Here is a 14,723-nt window from a genome sequence, read left to right as displayed (position 1 = left end):
CTTTCCTGTTTAGAGTTTATGGTTGAGAAATTTTTTTTATTAAAAAAAAATATTTTTCTCAAAGATCGAGCTATATCAGTTATTACACTTGCAATCTTGTTCCAAGCCTACCCAACACTCAGAAAGTGTGTCTTGAATCGAGTGTAATGATGTATTGCCAATACGCATAATCTTCGTTTACTTAAAACTTTTATAATGAGACAGTTTCAATAATTTATATAGATATTATTTTTAATATTTGCATTTTTATATGTATATACTGTGGGCACACCTGATTTCTATAGGTGTCGGCGGGCCGCATAAAACACTTCGGCGGGCCGCTTGTGGCCCGCGGGCCGTAATTTGCCCATCCCTGATCTAGATCTAAAACCGTTTGCATAAATGTGTTAAAAATATAGTAAATGGATATCTCCCTTAATAAATAATCTCCCTTATTTATTACAATTAATAGTGAATAGTTGTAAAAAATTGTGTATTTTATGAAAAATCTGCTTGCATGGTTAATTTTTAAAATTAAATTTTTCGCTTTCAGAAAAGAAAAAAGTAGACGTACGTTGCATCAGAACTTTGAATGACCTAAAATATCATGATGACGGATTTTCAATATATTTTATAGTTTACGAAATCTAAACGTGACGGACAGACAGACCACACAGAACTAATAGCGTATATTCCCCTTTCGGGGGCCGCTTAAAATAGTAACAAAAATACCCCCTTTTTTGATTGGGAAGTGGTTTGAGCCCCGACTCCCCCTCCTTCACCGGCTACGTCCATGGCGGGGCTCCTGCCAGGCGCAGGGCCAATTAGGAGCAATCGGTCTTATCGGCCTAAAACCGCCCCTACCCAGTCCACACCTGTCTATAGGGGGGACACCACTCTATAACGAATGGTCTTGATAGGGGTTGCTCCATAAGTCTATAGTCTATACTCTATGCATATAAGATGTCACTGAACTATGTATTCGTAGAATAGCGCAGATGAAGAGTGTTACTACTTCCGTCTTGAACCTAGATCTAGATCTAGACTCTAAATCTAAAATCTAGTCTAGATCTATATGAGTATATCTACTCCAGACTCTTCTCTACTCTACTCTAGATCTAGAGTTCTAGACTATGTTGATCTAAATAATAAAATTTAATTAATCTGTATACAGATGAGATCAAGAATCTAGACCTCCCCTAAGGCTAAGGGGCTAATTCTATACTATAGAATCTATAGTCTACTCTATAGTCTATAGACTCAAGTCACTCAGTCTCAGAACAGAGACAGAGTAGAATCTAATTCTATTATAATTATTTATTATTCAAAACTATTATTTATTGTCTGAAGTAAGTCTGTAAGTTGTTCAATTATTATAATTTACTAGAGTAACTTACGTTTATCGAACAAGTTAATCTCAGTTGCCGACATTTTTTATGTTTGAATTTTTGTATCTCCGTAAAAATTAGACCTAGAAAAAAACTGATTGTATCTATGAATTCCTCATCCATTTTTCTTAAAAAGTAGATAGACGTCTTCTATATGTTTTATTTTATTACTACTCAAAGTTAAACTTATGTTAAAGTGGGTCAGGTCGATGCTTTCAAAAGCTTAAATTATCGAACACTGTTTTACCTTTATCTTATCTTATCGAACATATTAAGAAACTATCGAAGTATGGTGTTTTAAAAGTGTTATAATCTTAAAATTTTGTGAAAAGTATGGTGTTCAAAAGTGTTATAATCTTTAAATTTTTTTTATATCAATTTCTTTTTACGCCATGTCAAGACAGACAGATTTTCGCACATGCTCCACATCGAAGGAATCTATCAGCTCTGCTTAGAAACTGACGATACACATAAATGTAAGGTGCTAAGCCCAGTAACCCATTACCGACACATTACCATACCGGTACTTATTTAGGTCTAAGCTATTTTGATATATAAGGCCCTTAATAACTCCAGATATTATTTGGGGGAGAGCCTAATAAGCTTTGGTAGCCAATAGTTAGATAATCCCGCCCTCCCCAAGCCATTGCAGGGCACAACAGTTTACGTGGTTGACCTAAAAACAAAACATACGAGGCTCTACATATCTAGCCGCGGATCTAGCACGCTCAGTGTATGTAACAGCCAAAAAGTCAGTGCTAAATATTTTTCGATCGGGCGTGGGGGGGGGGGGTGAAAAGCTATGATAGCTTGTGAGCTGTGTTACCTATAGATGTAGATAGATCCGCCCTCCCTAAACCACCTGGTTGACCAAAAAAACAAAACAACGTATTTTAGAGCACGCTTAGTATTTGTCACACACACACAAACAACATATCTATATATACTACGTATCTATCATGCCTAATGTTTGTGACCTAATTAGCGGCTTGACCGTAGGTACTTGACTGATGTCTCCTCCCCCTTTCCCATCAACATTGTTCTTACTACAACTTGAACAATGTTTTGGGACTGTGTTGATGGCCTGGTTTACACCTGTGTGTTACGCTATCACTGACCTTTTTTTTTTGTTGTGTGTTAGACTGGTGGCTGCGTTTAGATTGAGTCTTGAAATTTACGTTGTTACTTTGCACTGAAAAAGTGTGAATGTTGGAGAGTGGAATTGTGTAAGAAGAAGAAGAAGCGCAGGTAAGGGGGTGTAGGCAGAATAAGAGAGTGGTTTAATGTGTTATTGTTATTATTTTGTGTATTTGTGATATTTCAAAGGAGTGTCTTTGTAGCGCATTATGAGCTTTATCATACTTTATGGCAAAAAAAAAATATAATAAAAAAATATATATATAATTTTATAGACCCAGCGCCACACGTCTAGATCGAGAAGCACAACTGACTCTATGTATTTGAGGCTGGCGTCACATTCTAATGGTCGATCAGTTATTGATGATCTCTGGATACAGTGTCTTGACTGTTTCTCTCCCCCCCCCCCTTTTTTTTTTACCTGCCCAAGACATTTTTATTTCAAAATACCATATCTACATTCTATACCTCCCCCTTTGCCCTTTCTTTTTATTAATATCTCTTCACATCAAGCACATGCGCTAGGTATTGGTTTATAACACATAATTCAGAAGTTAATAGAATGGGGCATCTGAAAAAAAAACAACACAACTGAATATATTCCACTCTTCTTTGACCATGACTGTCGCAATAATGTCATTAGCATCAAGCTATGTGTCATCAAATCAAGCTTTTAAAATGGGTACAATTAGTGCATATCGATTTAAATCTATTTACTTAAAAAAATATAGCACATTTACGGTAAACCACAAATAGCTGATACAAATTGCAACATTTGAGTAATTTATATCTGTACTTTGCATTACATTATTTAAAAAAATAACAATTAAAAAATATATAATTTAAATATTTTGTCTTCTTTGGGTTATATCCCTTTGATGTTTATTTTTAACATTAAAATGATGTTCGATATTTTACGAAGCTGAGATTGCTTATATAAAAACAGCTACTATTGAACACCCCCTTTTTAAACCTCAATTTTCATGTTTAGGTAGCAAAGGCAACTTTAAAAAAAATAGTTGCAAATATTTCTCAGCCTAATTAGAAGCGTATTATATAGGTTTTGTTGAGCTGAAGCATCATTGGCATTAAAAAATACCCTTAACCCAAGACTCACTTCACTCTTCCCAAGAGGTCAAAAAAAGTGAAATTTTTATACCAATATTATCAATGCACTTTGAATATAGGTAAAAAAATTATCCTCGGGTGAAAATGAAACTAAATATAACTTAACTATAAAGAAATGGATGATGCACAATAGGAATGGACTAGTTTTGTCATAATCATCGAAATAAAGGAGAATTTAAAAAAATACAAAGGGGTGTTTGATAAGTACCTTAAAACGAAGGTGTTCGCTAGATGTAAGTTACTGTAGTCTAATTTAGTCAATATTTAGTTATTTACTATTTTATCTAGTGATTATTATTTATAATTATAAAATAAATTATAAAAACAACCTCTAACTCTACTCTCCATCTTCCTTAATTATTACTGATTTTATTAGTGGTTTCAGTAACTGTTACAAAAGGGAACGATATTCTTATATCTTATCTTATTATTTATAAATATAATACAGATGTTACTTCAAAAAAGAAGATGATTATGTTATGGACATGGATATAAATATTATAAAATATAATGGATGTCAGGTGTGTAAAAGTCGTCCTGGCCTGATACATAGTGGCTAAGTACGCATCTTAAGTAAAAAAAATAATAATAACAAGGAGTTAATTGACTGTCACAAATTATTAAGAATATCGTTATCAAATCAAGACACTTAACTGCAGAAGTAACATTCAAGTTAACACGTTAGAAAAAGTATTTAACCGTAATATTTATTTACAGTGTAATATTCTTTGTTAGCACATTGTGTTTTTTCATTCTGTCTATCAATAAATTGGGTGTCAAGGACCAAATAAATAAAATAAAGAGTAGGTGATGTTTAGCTTTTATTTAAAATTTAATTTTACAGATAGCACTGGTTGTGTCTTTTACGCTAATATAGATTTTTTCTACAAAATAATTAGTTACTGGCTTACTGGGCTATGAAATCTGGCGGTTTGTGTTCTATGTAGCTAAAGGTCACTCGTTTAGGTGTGTGATCTTTAGTCCAGCCTACTAATTGAGATTTATATTCAATAACTCGGCACACTTGAAAAGGTGTGGCCTCTAGTCCAGCCACGTAATTCAGATTTTTCTCCAAATAAGCAAACTCTTTGTCCGGTTACCCATGTAGATGGTGGCTTTAAGTCCATCCCCCTAATTAAGATTTACTACCAAGTAAACAAACTCAGTTCCCTCGACAAGGTGTGACCTCTAGAGAGTGTCAATACCCTGACATTAAACCTACGTCCATTGTATTTAACTAGTGGTCACGAGTCTGTAAATAAACTCAATGTGATGGACTAAACTAATAAAAGGGGGTGGGAGTTGTTCATCTCTACCTCTGGAGATATACCCGCACAGCTAGACGGACGTCTGGTCAACATGACAAAATCAAGGAATGTAACATTTTAACATGTTAACTAACCTACTCAAAGGTCAAGACAAATTGAAAAAAAATGTGCCAGCCATTGCTGCTCTGTATGTAAAGCGCATTTATGATGTAAAGTTTCATTTCTATTTATATTAACACGCCTTGTCAATCAAGGAATGTAACATTTTAACATGTTAACTAACCTACTCAAAGGTCAAGACAAATTGAAAAAAAATGTGCCAGCCATTGCTGCTCTGTATGTAAAGCGCATTTATGATGTAAAGTTTCATTTCTATTTATATTAACACGCCTTGTCTTTATAATAAACGATGTTTGGTGCATATTCATAAAGGCTCTATTTTTAAACACATTATTTTGTTTTAATATAAACATTAATACATTCTACAACAGACATTAATGGAATGAGGTCCACTTTATGCATATTAAATATGAGTACTTTTTACTATCCGGTTTACTATTCGGTAGTGATATTCGGCCGGAGCCTAATATCGCTGAATATTGAAAAAAATGTTGAATATTCTGCAGAAGCCGAAGCGACTATCTGGTGCACCCCTAATACTAACGTACAATAATTAATAATATAAGCTTTTTGAGCCCTTGAATTCACTCTTATAATGTATAGATCTACATCTATAATAATAGCATCTAGACTCTTGATCTAGATTAGAAGCAAATGTTTGTATAAAAAAATGGATTTAGGTCGATTAGCTATTTTAATATTTTTACATTCACATTTGCTTTACTTATAACATTGTTATTTTGTTTAATAGTTTCTAATACACTATAGCAGTGACGCAAATTAAGACCCACTTGCTGCGGGTAATATATGGCTAGTATATATGTAATATACTTATCTTATTTATGTTTCCATCCATATTTGTTGATCCCTTTTATTTATGTACTATATATTGATTTTGTTTTAAATTGTTTCAGTCATGGAAGTTAGAGAAACAATCATGACAAAACTGACAGATAATGTTATTAGGCTTTGATCAACATAGGAATTCAAGCTCAGAAGATCCAGTGTCATCATAAGCGGCACTACAATCACAAGCATATGATCTGCAAATAGATGTTCTAAATAATGACAAAACTTTAAATAGACCTACAAATATGGATTCTCTTGAATCTGTCAAAGTTAGTGAAATTATTCCATCACAAGAAGTTTGTGAAAAACAAACTTTACAAAACGATGATTATTACGAAACAATTTCTGCTGATGGTAGCATTTGTGAAGATAATAGTCATGTTAATGACAATGTACTCATTGACATTCATGACAATGACTGCGATCAAATCCAAGAAACTATGCACGCACATGAATATGATAGGAAGACATCTTCTTTTCTAAATTCACCATTCGTTCCTAACTTTGACTTTCCTGCCTCAACCAATTATGGTAATAGCCCTAGTGTAAATAGCACACTAAATAATACTTCTAGGCCTAACCCTAAACCAAATTTTGATTTTTCCATACCACCTCCAAACTATGATATTGCAAATAAAAATATGAATACAACATCTCCCCCTTTCCTTCATCTAACAAGTTCCAAAACATCTTTGGTTGATGGTAGTATGTTAAATATTGGAAGTGACAATTTAAATTTGGATACATGTTTGACTAAACCTGTATCTTTGATGAAAGAACCATTAGCTGACTGGCTAGATGAAAATGGTGATCCAGTGAAAGGAGCTTTTGATAATATTAAAACTATTAATAGTTCTGAGAAAGCAGTAGCCAAAGGTTCTAAAGTAGAGTATGTTTTTTATGTGCGGGAAATGAAAAATATACCAGTCTCAAAGTCTTCAGCAATTTCAAGTGATGCTAACACAGTAACCAATACAAATGCTCTTAGTGCAGCTGGAAGTTTGGATTTTGAATCTGAAAAATTGAATTCAGATTTAAATGAGGAAGAAAAGAAACTGTATTTAGCATCTAAAAGTGGTAGTGAATACAAAATAGCTTTGCAAGCAACATTATCCACATCTCAAGATCCAAGTGTCAGTAAGACTGTTGCAGAAAAAGCTAAAAAGGAACTTTTAGACAGATTGAGAAAAAACACATTGAATGAAAAAAGCAACACATCTTCATCTGTAGCACAGCCAAAAGAAGAACCTAAAAAGACTCAAGAAGAAGCAGCTCTAGAAAGGTACAGAATCATTATAATGTTAGGTTGTTGTTGTTTTATCATTAAAGCATTTTTTGTTTCATAAACTGTCTGTATTGTATGAGTATAGCACCAGTGTAACTGGATGTCTGAGTGGCTTCTCTGGTTCTTGTTATTGGTGGGGATCACTGGCACCAAATCGCTATCAAATCCTTTTACCCCCTGCCAAAAAAAAAGGATTGTTTAGATCTTGATAAACTTGTTGAGTTAGGAAATGTAGATTTAGAGAGTAATGAGGCTCTTCCGGCCAAGAATGTGTAGATCTAGGTTACTCATTTAATCACAAACTGTAGACTTAAACCCTTCCATTCAGGAAGTGTAGACAAAGAAAAGCTAAGCACTAAGTCATTTAAAATGTAAATAAAATTGATTACAGTCAAGCACTGGAAATGTCTCAAAACATAACTTTTTTGGGGGGAGGGGGTATATATTGGGTGAAAATCTGCATCAGGGTTTCAAGGATTGGTTAAAACAAGATTGTTATTAGATCAAGCATGGCACACTCACAATCAATGTTACAGGCGATAGACAAAGAAAACAGGAAATAGTGGATTGACTTGACTTTCTTGACTGTGAACTCCCATGTGGAGCATAGGGCTGCGGGATTAGGAGTTTGAATAGCTCAATTGAGGTTAGCAACATGAATAGAGCAATAGTCACCAGTGCTGAATAACATTAATCTTTATTGCATCAAGACAGTTGTGGCAATGAAATAATAATTGAATTAGCAAATCTATTGGGTACTGGAAAAAACATTTTTAAGTGTCAACTATTTAAAATTTAGGAACATTTATTATGTTAATAGAGTAGGACATAAATGATGGGTTGGTGTGTAAACATAATACTGCCTGGTCGTGCGGTTTGCGCGCTGGACTGTCGTTCGGATTTGTCGAGGGTTCAAACCCTGCCCGCTCCCATCCCCCGTCGTCCTGCGGGAGGTTTGGACTAGGAAGTAAACTATCTTCAACTCTGAAGGAACATCCGAAACATGTAAAACAGAAACAATACATTTGTTATCAGGGAAGGAAGAAATAAGCAGAGATTTTCTTGGTCAAATCTTTTTGAATCAGCAATGACTAATTGTCTTGGTCAAATCTTTTTGCATCATTCATGACTTATTGTCACATGGATGGACATAAGAACTTATCATTTTTTTGGTTGTCATGTGTACCGAGGATGGAAAGAATTTAGTTAAGTTAAGACCTTTCTTTATCTATAGAAAGAAGTTTGAAACTTCACAAAATTTGAACATCAACTGAGATTTTACATTATAAATTGAATATTGTTATTATTTTAAAAGTTACCACATAATCTACACGTCGTGGAAATTTATTGGTCTAAACATGAAAGGTAACATTTTTTAAATAATATCTCCTATTTTTCTCTTTACAATATAATATATATTTTTATAAACAACAAAAAATAAAAAAGGATTAAATTTTAAATGTTTTTAAGTTGTTGTTTTTTTATTTAAGTGTTAACAATTTTTTTCCTCTTTTAGCCAAGCAGTTAGTGAAATTCTGAAAGAAATACAACGAGGTGCTGCTAGAGCTAAAGAGCATGGTGCTTTAGGATGGTAGGTTTATTATTCTTTCATTAGTTTTGTTTTGGATTGTCAAAGCATCGTGGTGTCATAACAATAGTGTAACTGTGTTAGTACAAGAGACTCTCCCAGCTAGCTCTGGGTATTTATTCAACAGCTGATTTGAATTTATAAGTACTTAAATTGCACCAAAAATATGACATCATTGCTAATAAATACATATAAGGAACTCCCTCATGTAGCTTCTTCTCTAATGTCATTTCCATTCAAACAGCCATCTCTACTTTCACATTGCCTTATTTATGTTGTAACAAAAAGGAAGAATATATGAAATGCTGTCAAATAAATTGTATAATGTGTAGGGACAAAAAATTGTTCCTTCCAGAAACAGAAATCTTTGGTATATGTATCTTCTTTTTTAAACTGTCAATAATGACATTTATTTAAACATGCATTGTACATCTGGCTAGAAACTGCAAATAAAAATGTTGAAGCCTGTCTATCTGTACTTTTACTAAGCTAATATCAACTCAGTCTGTCTGAAATTTTGAACAATTATTTCTTTTACCTGACAACACAACAATCAATTTAAAAATTTAACCAATTAGTTAATTAACTATTGGTAATAGATTATTTTGTTTGGTATCTCAACCAATGGAAAGAAATAGTAATTGACTGAAGTGGTAGTATAAGCTGAATTAGTCCCCTTCATAGGTCATCATCTGAGTCTTAGTGAACACAAACCTGGAAAATAGGGCGACTGCCGACTATAGAAACAATAGATAACAATACAATCTTCCATGTTCACAAGCTCTCCACTAGCAGAGTGGTTACTGTGTTTACTTGAGAAGGCTTGAGCCATGAGTTTGAATTCAGGTCATTCCCTTTTTTATATTCGCAGCCCCCGAAATGGGAAAAGACAGGCAGGACTTTAAAAACATGACTCCAAGAACACCTTAGAGACATTCGTAGTTTTGCAACTAAGCCCATCTCTATCCATTTTAATAACACGCATCATAGGGGATATCACTGATCTCCTCGTCACTACTATACAACAATGCAACGGCAAAAACACCTGTCTGTAGATCGAAAACAAACTTATTTACATGTCAGGCACCCTCCAGCCTAACGGGATCAACAACAAGCACACTTTTATTTAATATGTGATGGGCACTAACACTACCCCCTTTTCCCGTTCATCTTTACCTGTCATCTCCGCCCCCTTCCGATTTCCCACTCTTTTACACCAGCGTAGCTCATTTCTTTTCTGCCTCGATAGAAAACAACATCGGAGAGATAAGTTAACTTAAGACTATTTTGTGTTAATTGTTTGTCATTATTTTGTTGTTTGTTTTGTAGCTGATGAAGGCCTCTGGGCCCAAATGTCCTTTGTTTATTTGGTCCAGCAGGGTTACATATATGCATGTTTTTCGTATTTTCTGCAGCAGTAAATCTTTGTCTTTGAATCTTATTATCACATACTGGTATATTTCTAGGTCTATATTTATCAAACGCTTGTATAAACATATTTTTAGGCTTTGTGTGCATTAAAAAATTAAATAATAAACAATAAGCACAAATTTTGATTGTATGTATGTATGTATGCTTAGAAGTTTTTAACAGTGATTTTAATATTTTAAGGAAAGACTGATTATTGAAGCACAAGTGAATTTTACACACTGATGGCATAAATAATTACCCTATCAAACAAAGTATATTTTCAGTTCATTCTTGTTGCCAACTTGAAGAGCCATTAATTGTGTGTAAAGATTGGTCTATTAAACCTTTTAGCCCATTCAAGTTCAACTATAGACTGAATTTTTTATTTTGTTTTCATGCTATTAAAAAAAAATTCAAATAGATAGAAGACCTAGTTTGGCATTTTGTTACATGTTTTACTACTACTTTTAGGCTTCATCTTTGTGCCTCAGGTGTTTTTTAAGCTAAATTTAGACACATTTTGAGTTTCCTGAAAAAAAAAAAAGTTTTCTTTTTTTAGGCAAAAATGTCCAGTACCTGTCACGAACAAGACATTTCTGCGCAATACTTTAGTAAGCACTCTTAGAGAACCATATAAACCTCCCAGGAAAAAAGGAAGATTTCATGTTGGGCTCCACAATGACAAGTTTCAATCAACCACTTATGATGATAGTGATAGTCAATCCTCTAGGTAAGGACACATTATGATAATAGTGATATCCTCTAGGTAAGGACATATGATAATAGAGTTAGTCAATCCTCTAGGTAAGGACAAATTATGATAATAGTGATAGTCAATCCTTTAGGTAAGGACACATTAAGATAATAGTGATATCACTATTTTAATCTTGTTTACAAGAACACAATGTTTTCATTATGATTCTTTATGTCAATTCCCTTTTCCCAACTTCTCCTTGTTCTCTTAGATTATCTTTCACCACTCATATGCACAGTTTCATATTCCCGCTACACTCTACACCGTCCATAACTATTAGCTCTATTAATTGGTTTGAATAAAAAAAAATATTTTTTTCCTTGGTCCAGCCGAAGTCAAAGCACTGGTAGGAGCACTAGCCATTCTTATAGTTCTCACAGAACTGATGATGAATACCATGAGAGATCTCCATATCCTAGAGGTAGAGGTCGCTGGCCCCATGCTTCAGATCAGTTCTATAATGAATGGGCTGCTTATTATGGATATGAATGGTATGGGGCAGAAGCATACAGTATGTATTATGACCCTGAAAGCTGGCCAGCTGATCCGTACATGTATTTTGAAAATCCTGAAGCATGGCAAGGTTATGGTTCTTTTTATGGACCACAGAACATAAACTTGAATGCACTGGGACGAGGCATTAGAGGCAGAGGTCGGGGACGAGGTTGGAATGGAAACTCTAATTATTCTCGCAATTACAATTGTTCTCCAAGATCTAGATCTTCAAGCTCTTCCCGGTCATTGTCTCATGGTAGGAGTGAAAAGTCATTGAATGGAACAAAAAGGTCTCATAGTAAAAAACATAAAGATGTTTCTCGTTCTAGGAGTAGATCTATGTCTACAAGTGAAAATTCATTACATAGAAAAACTAAAAAGAAATTCAAAAAAAGTAATAATACTGGAGGAATGTCTAAGAGCCCACCACCTAATAGTTCCAGAGAAAGCAAAAAGAAAAAAAAGAAGCACAAAAAAAAGTCCAAAAAATCTAAACATAAAGAAGTGGAAAATAAATCTTTAGCCAGTGAAATAGCTCAGAAAAATGTGTCTCTCAGTGAGGATGAAAGACAACATCAAAGAAATAAACCTAGTCTTCAAAGTAAGAAGAATGAAGGGAACTATGAACTAGCTGAAGATCTGGAGCAAACTTTTATTGATGACAATGACTTGAGACTAAAACTAAATAAAAACTTTCAGGAAAAGAAAAGAAGAAAGACTAGTAGTAAGTATGAACCAAGTGGGAGTGATAACTGCAGACCTAAGTGCTCACAAAGTGCTGCAAGGCATTCACAATCATTTCAAAATGAAGACAGTTTGAGAGAAAAAAGACATATCAGTGAGGAGAGCTTTTCTGACAAAAGTAATTTGTCTGTGAGAGACCACCAACATAAGTTTGGTAGAGTCAGACCAGACAAGTCTCGTGACAATATACACAAACATCGTTTTGATAATACTAAAACTACAAATAATGACTTTTCGAAAGCAAAGAAGTATATTGATGACATAAGAAATTCTGACACAACTGATGACTTCATTGCTAGACAGAAAGTTCATTCATCAAAAAAGGTAACAGAAATGTATTCATTAGAAGAAGAATTTACGGAGTCATGTTCTGCTGACAGGAGGATAAGGCAAGAAGAAATTGAAGATAAAACTCAAGTCAATAGTAAACACAAAGAATTGAGTGTTAGCAAAAAAAGAAGCAAGAAGTCAGCTCAAAAATTGAAAGAGTTTTGTACAAGTGATCTGAGAAGTGTAATTTCTAATTCAAATGACTCTTTCAAACATTTAGAAAATCATGTGTCACATAAAGATGTTTATATTCATGAAGAAAGTTCTAGTCATAAACTGGCCAGTGTCTCCTTAAAATCTGACATCAAATTATGTTCTGGTGGTAAACTTGAAAGTGACAAAAACAAAAAACACACATCATGTGTGAAACAATCAGAACAATTACATGGTGACCAAAAGCAGTTAGATGTAGAGAAATCTTTAAAAAGGAAAAAAAGAAAAGCTGCAGGAGAAGATTGATAAAGAAAAAAAAAAGTTAAATCAATATTAAAAACATTGACATTTATATCTTATTATTGATAGACAAAAAAATATTTATAGCACGATAGATATTTACATATTGTTGTCTTTGGAAAAAAGATACATTAGCTGTACAAGTGTTGTCAAATAATAGACTCACTTCCCTGTATAATAAAGAGTTGATTGAACAATGAATTACATTGTTCTATGGTCTATGAAGAAAATGGTCATATTGACTTCCTGTAGCGCACTGGAGTTTATCTCTTCTGTAGCCTACATTCAAAATAAGTTTTAAAAAGTAACTTTGATATTTGATACATTTCAGATGGGATTACTTGGTACTTCATTGAAATAGTCTGTTTTGCATTGCTGTTATCTTTTTTCCAGCTGTAATTTTATACATAAATGAACTGCCGGTACTGGTAATAAATGGACTATTGTTTATGTGTATACATATTTATGTTGCAAAGTGTGAAATCCAGCATTCTATTCTATAGAATGCCTGAAAATTCCAGGCAACATAAGAAATAATTTATCCATTTCCAACTTAGCCTAGGCATTCTATAGAATGACTGAAACTGCTTTAGACAAAGTGTAAAAAGTTGATTTAAAGTATATTTTTAATATTACAAGTTTCTTGGAATAATATTTCTATTTGCCAGTAATCTAAATAATTTAGTCTTCTTCTTTTTTAAGTGTGAAGTTATTTAATTATGACTTTCTAAGTGTGCGTGCAATGTAAATTGTTTCTGCAAAAGTTGTTTCACATTGTGTTGTATGAATGGGGAAAAAAAAAAGAATATGTGATCTAGGAAAGTATGACTACCCTCCTGATCAATGTTTTTTGTTTTTATTGTGATGATCATGGAAAACACAAACAAGTTGATTATGTTGAACTTTCATTTTTATGTCTGAAAAATTGGATTTGGCCATGAAAGAAAATAGCTTGAACCCACATACACAACTTACTTGTCTTGACATTGAACTTTATAATCAACTCTGTGGGTTAGGCTACAAAAAAAGATGTTTGATATACCAGTAATTATCTATATATATATAATTCTCATCATGGCTCAAGAGTTAGGACAAGAAGTAAAGCAAAGATCACTCTTTTATTTCTGAAAGTCGGACTAGAGTTAATCTACGAAAAAAAAGAGATGGGGGGGGGGGGAGAGAACAAGTAGTATTCACCTGTCACAAAATAGCAGGGCCTGCTCCTGGCTTAACTGTTGTGACCAAGACGTCATGGAAAAATCACTCTTTTTTATTTCTACCCCATGTAGTTTTAGCGGCAAAAAAAAAAGAGGTTGGGAGGAGAACAAGTAATTTACTCTGTATTCACCTGTCACTAAATAGCATGGCTAGGCTTAACCATTGTGGGCCCTATGCTGAACTGAATTTGCGAGGCCCAGTTTGGGTAGGATACGGATTATAAGTGAAAATTAAGAGTTAATATTAGAAAATACATTCTTCTTTGCATTTTATTAATTTTTTCTGCGTGCAGAATTACTTTACAAAGTCATACAGTATATCATACAAATTCTATTTCCTACTTAGATCACGCTCAATAGCAAGAATTACCTAATGTTTCAATCTATCTACAAGAATTGTTGACCTCCAGTAATTCTTCATTAGTTTGAGGCACGAGAAGCTTCTTTCACCAGATTCCAAAATTACAGGATAATGCCGTTTTTTTTATAATTGAATGACACCCCTAAATGAGAATTTTAAAAAATATATTTCAGATTTGTATGAGTTTTCTAAATATTTTAATAATTTCAGGATATTT

General features: G+C 33.5%; 1 protein-coding gene across 4 annotated transcripts; it reads left to right on the top strand.

The window, feature by feature from the left end:
- The first annotated feature begins 983 nt into the window (after positions 1-983).
- Positions 984-13,470, top strand: LOC106068415 (E3 ubiquitin-protein ligase Topors-like). Of its 4 annotated transcripts, none has more exons than XM_056037185.1 (6): positions 984-1,328; positions 1,772-1,843; positions 5,935-7,151; positions 8,671-8,745; positions 10,712-10,884; positions 11,232-13,470. In XM_056037185.1, the coding sequence occupies exons 3-6, from the start codon at positions 6,115-6,117 to the stop codon at positions 12,932-12,934; spliced, it is 2,988 nt and encodes a 995-aa protein (XP_055893160.1). In that variant the 5' UTR covers positions 984-1,328; positions 1,772-1,843; positions 5,935-6,114; the 3' UTR covers positions 12,935-13,470. The 4 variants fall into 4 exon arrangements, with proteins under 4 accessions (XP_055893160.1, XP_055893159.1, XP_055893156.1 ...); XM_056037184.1 differs by having other exon boundaries at positions 1,768-1,843; XM_056037181.1 differs by lacking the exon at positions 1,772-1,843.
- The last annotated feature ends 1,253 nt before the right edge of the window (positions 13,471-14,723 follow it).

Source organism: Biomphalaria glabrata, chromosome 8 (genome assembly GCF_947242115.1).
Source record: "Biomphalaria glabrata chromosome 8, xgBioGlab47.1, whole genome shotgun sequence".
Taxonomy (NCBI): Eukaryota; Metazoa; Mollusca; class Gastropoda; family Planorbidae; genus Biomphalaria; species Biomphalaria glabrata.
This window is presented reverse-complemented; position numbering and strand designations above follow the sequence as displayed.